Source organism: Nanorana parkeri, unplaced genomic scaffold (assembly GCF_000935625.1).
Source record: "Nanorana parkeri isolate BGI_ZX_2015 unplaced genomic scaffold, ASM93562v1 scaffold984, whole genome shotgun sequence".
NCBI lineage: Eukaryota > Metazoa > Chordata > Amphibia > Anura > Dicroglossidae > Nanorana > Nanorana parkeri.
Window position 1 is genome coordinate 108,673 of NW_017307252.1, and position 8,588 is coordinate 117,260.

The following is an 8,588-nucleotide window of genomic DNA, read 5'->3' on the forward strand; positions in this document are numbered from 1 at the left end:
CCTCACAGCTGATGCCTCCTGGGACATTTGATGTAGATATCCCAGGAGGCTTCAGGAGCAAGGTTCACAATGTTCTCCTCTAGGGAAGAATGAAGGTAGGGGGTGAGCTGCACTGGAAATAAAAAAGGTGAAAGAACCCAAAAAGTTGTCTCTTTTTAGATTGTGGAGAGGGAAGGAATAAAATGGTGGAAAGTGTAATTTTGATGTGACAGTCTGTTCAGCACATTAGCATTGTCATTATCGAAGCATTTTGTTACACAAGGTTAGGTTCACTTAACCAACTTCCAGGAAAGGAAGTCATTGCTTTTCAAGGCATAGTGGATAAGTAGTAGAAGGAGCCAGGGGAGTACCAGTATCAAAGAATCAAAGGCGCTTCCTTAAATGTGTCTACTGTATAGGTTGTATTAAAATCTAAAGTTAAAAAATGTAATAAGCTGTGGGGTCCTAACTGCGGCAGTGTTGCTCCTACAGCACAGGGCTAAAGCATTGATATGTGCTTTAAAAAAAACTAGTTTGCTTTGCTTGCTTCAGGGCTCTGATTTGGGCCCCATTTGTTCTAATGAATGGGGGATGGGGGGTGTAGTGGTTCGAAATGTGTTGGGAAGAGGCGGAAGCTTGCCACATGACATACTGGTCATGTGACATGGCTCTCCTCCTACGGTATTGCCATGTGCTCTTTGCAGCGTTATGGAGGGAGCACACCGGAAGACATTGCCTGCCTGATGCTGCATTTGTGCAACCTCCTACAGTGGTGTGGAGAAGATAGATGAGCACAGCATGAAAGAGAGAAGCATTTTGACCATTTGGGGTAACAAAGGATTCTAGATAAATATAATATGAATAAATACGTTCTCTTAAAAATAAGAGAGACTTCCTGTAGTGTATTATTGCATGCGGTTTCTTTTATCAAGTGGAAAGAAGTGGCTTGAGATTTTAACCTTTATAGGACAGAATGACGGGGTCAGTAGGAGAAAATAGAAGATAATTCAGTTAAGGATAACATCACTGGTAAATCAGCATTAGCAGTCATTGCCAAGGCTTTTCAGTAGGCCTGTGCATTTAAACTGCCCCCTTCAAGATGCAGCTATGCCGAGAGACGGCCTTGCTTTTCCTATCCAGAGGGTTTTTAAATAAACCTGCCATGTAATCAAATGTATTAAATGGCCCCCCCAGTAGTTGACAGGCATCTAAAAAGGTGCCTGCGCATATGTTTAACTAGCTGTTTAAGCCTTAAAGCCCAGAGGACTAGATTACCCACATACCAACTTGGTCCTGCTTCATCCACGTTTCCCTATCTAAGAACCCACAAAATGGGGGTGCTCGCTTATGCAAAAAAAACAAAAATAGACCTTGCATGATCTTACTGTGGTCCATCTCTTCCACTTCCCCAGTGACCCATGAAGCCCATCTATTACACTTAGTGGCCAACAGAGAGGTGAGGAAGGTAGACCACACTGACCAAGCAATGTTTGATTGTTTTTGTTTTTTTTGCATAATAGTCCCCAAGGGTATTGGAGGTCCTTGGACACCCTTAAAGTAAACTAAACATACATTCTTATTATTTTATCTAACAGCCAGTTTAAAAGCATGAGCCAGCCCACAGGTTAGCTGTAAGTATCATCTTGAACATTCAAACTGCCCAATATGATCACACAAAATTGAGAGGAATAACAGTGTAGTTTAAAAAAAAATGGTGGAATTGGTAATTTGGAAACTGTCCTTACCTTGGCTCTCGAAGAGCTCACGTTTTCCATATTTTCAATACTACAAATACAGCTGTGGGGAACTTTGGAACATGCGACCCGTATGTAATCCCAAAAGCTTCGAGGACTTTCATAGCCAAACCAGGTAAGCTGGCCTGTAAGAGAAATGCAGAAGACTGTAATGCCACAAGCAATATCATGAAAATATATAACAAATCAGGCAACCAACATTCAGCGATTTGAAACATCACGCCCTGGATCTTCAGCCTGTGTGAACTATAGGAACCAGCAAGTCTCATCAACCTCTGGCTCTACATATTCTATGCAATTATAAATATTAACATACCTGATTGTCAGAGAACTCTAGCTTCGAACCTAAGTCTCTGGATGTATTATGGGTTTTATGTGCCCAAAGCTGGATCTATACTTCCTGTCCACTCCAGGGCTCGGTTTTTTTTTTTTTTTATCTCCCAAGGTTTTTGTATTACTGTGCAACCAGTTCTGAAATTTACACAGCTCTGCCGGTCTTCTTTTTTTTTTACTGCACTTAAACACCAGAGCTTGTTCACCTTCCTGACCTCAGCATGTGACTGGACAGTGAGAAGCAGGAGACTGATGAGCTCACACCTCTGCCACTCTATTCTCCTCGTGTTACTGTGCATGGGATTTCAAGAAACTAATGGCAAGTAAAATAAATGCATTTAAAATAAATAGTGCCCAAGTTTAAATAAAAAAAATACAAAAAAAAAGCCAACACTGACTTACATTCTACTTTGAACTGTCCCCCATAAACTCAACGCTTCCAGGTCCAACCCACTTCCTGTGAGCTCAGGCTATCAAGAACCTGCCTACTAGGAGCATGTCAACAAGTAGAGGCTGTAGAGAGTGGCACCACATCATTACATGGCACTGCCTACCAGCTGGAGGAAGAGAAAGAATAAGAGGACCCTGTGTGTGTGTCATGTGATGGGATTGAAGGCAACTGAAAAAAATGTATATATACTAAAAAAAAAATAATTAACACAAATGGAGGGGGGTGTCATCAGGGGAGGCATGCCATACCAAGAGTTGGGCTTTAACATGGCTGACAGTTTAACTTTAAGCTGCTTAAACTTTCCTACACGGGAGTCTTTAGTGCGTATTATAAAATACACACTGATACCACATTAAAAACATGTTATTTTTTTTTCCAGTTGATTCCCAAGAGTGAGATTGTTTTATTCATTCAGACGGTTATGTTTATTATGCAGAATGGCTTCCTTTTTATTTGTGTTTGCAGATTCAATTAGAAAAGGAAAAATGGCACTGGCGGCGCGCACTATAAGCATGCAGGCAGCGGTACTTTATTGAGCGATAACACTGAGATATAATAGCTTCGGAGATTTCCATCTTGCCGCTGTGTTTTATTGTATTTGCATGTTAATTTTTAGCTTGATTTTCTAAGGCTTGAGAGCTGAGAACACTGCTGTTTAAAATGGAAAGTATTTTAGATTTTTCCAGGACTTGTTTGAGTAATTATTACACCGTTAGCCTGAATGTAATTCTTTATGTAACTCTTGCATTCGTACTTGCTTTCTATGCCATCTTTTTTGGATAATATTTCATATACAAAGTTGCAGGCAAATCTTTTAGTGGCTTTCAGTATGTCAGGCAGAGCAGTCAGCATGCACGCTAGATGACTGCTGCAGAAAGTTTCCAGATCAATCATTTAGAAAGCACATTGTTTTCATTAAATGTCTACAGAAACAGATGTAGCAACACGGTTGAGAACAACCAGCCACAATCTCTTTGCAGCACATCAAAGCAGCAACTGTATGAGCAAAGATGCTGCCATGTACACATATAACCATAAACAAGATATATAAAATATATTTTTTAAGCAGTATATTAGGTTTCAGCACATGGAAACCAAGACCAATGGTGTTGGATATGGGTTTTCTTTTTTATTACCAAAAAATAATAATTGGTGGAACATCTTTCACTGAGCCCATCCCTCTTCCCCCATAATCCAGTATGCATATGCAAATTCTCCAGGCACCCCAGTGTAAAATGTAAAAACCATACATGTAGAAAAATTACACTTGGTTCCTCCAACTTTACATCAGAGTCCCCTTAACATTACAGCCCACCCTTCACATCAAAGTCCCCTTAAAGTTACAGCCTCCCTTCACATCAGAGTCCCCTTAACAATAGAGTCCCCCCTAACCCAGAGTCCCCTTAACATTACAGCCCCTCCTATACATCAGAGTACCCTTAACATCACAGCCCCCTTCACATCAACGTCCGATAAACGTTACAGCCCTCTTTCACATCAGAAGCACCCCCTTCACATCAGAGTCCCCTAATATTACAGCCCTCCTTTCACATCAGAGTCCCTCTCTTTCACATCAGGAGCCTTCTTCACATTAGAAATATGACTTTGTGTGAAAATTTCAAGGCACCCCTGAGGAAGCCAGAAGGCACACCAAGGTGCCATGGCACCCTGGTTGAGAAAGACTGACCTATACTAAGAATTCTGCAACTTGATGTCTCAGCAGATGCCAACAAAAAACAATAACAGGTAAAGCCCAGAGTTTCCATTTTCATGCCAAATATCAGAAATCATTTGAACTGAGGATCAAGGGGGGCAGAGGGATTTGGCTCCAAATAAGGGACAGTTGATAGGTAGGTCTTGTATACAAATGTCAACTTCAGAAAGGCAAGTTGGTTCCGACATGACCTCTCCCCACTCACCTGATGGTACCTACATTTCACTCATGTTGCCATTTTACATAAAATTTACCAGTGAGAGGGTCACTTTAAGGAAGACAACAAGAAAAAAACATGTTCAGAGCAAAGAAATGGACAGAGTAAATATGAATGTCAAGTCCCTGTCATTCTTCCTGCCTTAGGGATTGCTTACACCACACGAATACACTACATCAGGAAAACAAGTCTGCACTATAACATCAGCCAACAGACTCCTTGATATGACTTTCAAACTGCAAATACAAAGACAAAAAAACTCAAAAAGTTAGAAATAGTCAGAGTGGACTTACAACAGAGGTAACTTATTGGAGACATAATAGGTCAAATCATACAAGGTAATCGTGTCCGTCACCACATATTTATGTGTACTGATATTTGATTAGAATGTAATAAGACCACTGTGGCCGAGTGACACGAAAAGCTGAACTCAGGGACCCAAACAACCCAACACAAAAGGCTAAATGCTTGTTTAGCCTAGGTGGTGATGGACAAGCCATAATACTCCCCTGACAGCTCTTTTCTTCTCTTTGACGCCCTCGCCATCCTCACTTACTCTATGGTGCAGGACTGCTATTGTGAGTGTGTGATGATGTCAGAAAGCCTCCAACTAACGGAGAAGCTAAGGGAAGCGGCTTTGGGGAATCGGTCGCACTGAATGGTGAAAGCCTGCCAGAGCAAAGGATAAGGTAAGTATTACAGCTTATGCCTCTACCTCTAGACTTAATGAGCATTTAACCCTTCCAGTGCCCCATTGCAATGGTAATTTTTGCCTGTTGCTCAGAGAGAGGCTTTAAAGGTTTGCTTATGTCTAGCCAAACCTTTTGTTTGCAGTTTTGGGCAGAGTAGGAAAGGGATAACACCCCTGTCATATTACTTTTCACTGTCACTTTTAGGGAGATTTCTCTACACTTCCTGTCCTTGGGATGCAACAGGAAATGGGAGGAATTATCTCCAAAGTGAGGGGAACTCCCCTAACAGACCGTTGTCACTGGAAAAAGTTTGACAACTGTAAACTAGATTTTGTATGATATGCTGTCACGGAGACTACAGTCACCAGGACAGAGAGAGAGGGTTCATCTACCTAACAGGGATACCAAGAGTAATATAAGAGTTAAAACAAATTAGAATTTCTTATATCTCCGAGTTCCCGGGTCTGTACACTTGCTGTACCCATTATGTGGGGTTCCCACTCTCTCTGTTGGATTTGGTATTTATTTTATAATATGGCAATGCAACAGCCATGAAAGCCATGTGTTGACTCATCCCTAACAGATCAATCTAAAATTTCACTTTTGGGTAACTAACTTTGGACTAACCCTTTAAAGGACTGTACCAACATATAATGCTAATCAGCCAACATCTTTGCTGGATGCACATAACATATTTAACTATCTATACAGAATCCAGTGTTTAAGTTACTCTGCTGAATTCCTCTTTAAAATCCACTTCTCCAGAGCTTCTGCATACTCTGTTCAGCTATATATAAACTATACACTGGAAAGCTCATTAAGCTATCGGCATTCTCAGATGGTCAGCAAATGGCTATTGATTTTCCATATTCCTGCTTTGCTCTTTGGTAACAATTCTTAATGTTACATCTCAAAGGTTTCCCTCTGGTAGATTGATTTAAGAAGAATTTACTAAACATACAAGATGATGAAAGTGTTTTAGTTTTTTCCCCCAACTTTGCTCACAGTTCAGTTTTAATATGTTTTTCAACTGCAATGGCTGTCAAAAAAAAAAAAAAAAAGTCACCACCTGGATTTAGACAAGTACATAGGTCAGAGCATGCCATTGGATAACTATTAGATTCAGCAACGTTATGTCCCCAACGTGGGCACATAACATTGAGGTCAGCTGCCTGCCTGAATATACTGAATGACCAGGTTTTACCATCAATGGATTTTTGCTTCCCTGATGGCACGGGCATATTCCATGAAGGAGTACACATGGCAGGCTGACCATGCTGGTGCTGACTGTGTGGCAGTAGCTTAGCGCTGTCATCCTTCAACAGGAAGTGCTGTGCCTAGCAGAATCTCCAGGTAAGAACCTTTGCAACAGATTCATAAAACAAATCTGTATGAACTGTATACAGCGAGGCATGTTACCAAATATACTGTAAAATAGTTTTAAGGGTTTACATACACTTGAAGAAATCCCAATCTAAAACATTGGGCATTACTATAGCATTGCACTCCTCCCCCTTCATGGCTAAGACATCCTCCACTATTCTGGAAAGGCTTTCCCCATGATTTTGGAGTGTGTCTGTAGGAATTTGTGCCCATTCAGCCAAAAGAGCAGGTATTGATGTTGGATGATAAGACCTGACTTAGGCAACCAAATTGAGCTGAAGGTATCTAAAAGAGCTCAGGGCTCTGTGCAGGCCAGTCAAGTTCCTCAACACCAAAAACTCATCAAACCATGTCTTTAGGGAGCTGGATTTGTGCAACAGAGACCTGCACTTAAAAATTTAGAAGGGAGTCCACATACTTTTTGCCATACAGGTGGGTGTGATGGTCAGATGTCCACGTAATGTTTCCCATACAGGTGGGAGTGATGGTCAGGTGTCCACATACTTTTCGCCTTACAGGTAGGTGTGAGGATCAGGTGTCCACATAGTTTGGCTATACGGGGAGGTGTGATGGCCAGGTGTCCACATACTTTTTGCCAGAGGTGAGTGTGATGGTCAGATGTCCACATACTTTTTGCCATACAGGTCGGTGTGATGGTCAGGTGTCCACATACATTTTGCCATGCAGGTGGGTGTGATGGTCAGGCGTCCACATACTTTTTGCCACAGGAAGGTGTATTGGTCAGGTGTCCACATAGTTTGGCTATACGGCTAGGTGTGATGGCCAGGTGTCCACATACTTTTGCCATATAGTGAATCAGTTATTGGTGTCCAAAAGTTTTCTACAGATTAAATGCAGCGGTTCATGGACTTCAAAAGGAGTACACAATGTTCAAGTCATTGAAATCCTTATGACCACCTGAATTATACAAGTAAAAGTCTACCCATTTACCCAAACCTGCAGACAAACTTGGTTCTTCAGCCCATGAAAGTTGGACATTTAGAAAAATTCAAGTTCAGCATTAGTGATGGACGAATCTGCTTTGGTTCCGTTTGGAGGCGGTTGCGGCGAACATGTCAAATAGTTTGATGTTTGCGAACTTCAATGCAAACCCCATAAAAGTCATTTGGAGAAGAAGGTTTCAAATCAATTCTTTCCATTTTCAAGGCTTATAGACAATAGGCTAATAAACAAGTGATTACTAAACAAAGGTAATGGGTAGCTGGGCATTGCCAGGGGGGACATGTACCAATACAAAAAAAAAAACACCATTAGCAGGGAGCAACTTTTTAATAAAGTTTAAACTGACACATTAAAGAACAATTCCGGGCATGTAAAAAACGAACCTAACTAAAACTAAGAGTTTGTTTTTTCCATGCCCGATGTTCTTCTTTAAATATATATACGATTCTTTCAAATAACATGGTTGGGGTGCCCTAAACCTGCACAGGAAATGGCTCACATGTAGAATGTCCACAAGCAAAAGTGACATTTTAGAAAGAAACACATTTGCCGCTTAATGACATTTCCCTGCCGGCTTGGCTTTTTGTTGCAAACAATGGCATGGGGACAACCCCCCCTTCCCGACTGAATTCATATTAGACCCTTATCAAGGATTAAAAAGAGACGATGCTGGCAGGGAAATGTCATTAAGCAGCAAATGCATTTTCTTTTCTTTGTAAAATGTCATTTTTTCTATAGTCCATCCTACTGCAAAAGTGACAAATAAACAACAACAAAAACAGTGTTCGGTCCCCATCCTCAAAATCTACCACACCATTATACTCAATGAGGGTCTGATATGGATTTTAAAGAGGGAACCCCACGCAACAAAACAAAAAACAATGTGGGGGTCCCCCCTAAATCCATATGAGACTCTTATCCAGGAATGCAGGCCAGTTAATGGGATGGGAGAAGTGAGCATGCACCCCCCAACCCCCCCTCCTGAACCATATCAGGCCGCATGCCCTCAACATGGGGAGGGTACCTTACTTGCTATGTTGATAGGGACAAGGGCCTCATCACCACATCTGGTCCCCAAGAGGATGTGGGGGGGGGGGGGGGG

General features: G+C 41.5%; 1 protein-coding gene across 2 annotated transcripts in view; it reads right to left on the reverse strand.

Moving 5' to 3' along the window:
• Window positions 1-8,588, reverse strand: part of RUNDC3B (RUN domain containing 3B) — a 129,228-nt gene that overhangs the window by 42,250 nt on the left and 78,390 nt on the right. For both annotated transcript variants that reach the window (XM_018566874.1, XM_018566873.1), the window contains exon 3: window positions 1,725-1,858. In XM_018566874.1, coding sequence (XP_018422376.1) covers window positions 1,725-1,858 — 134 coding nt within the window. The remainder of the gene's footprint in view (window positions 1-1,724; window positions 1,859-8,588) is intronic.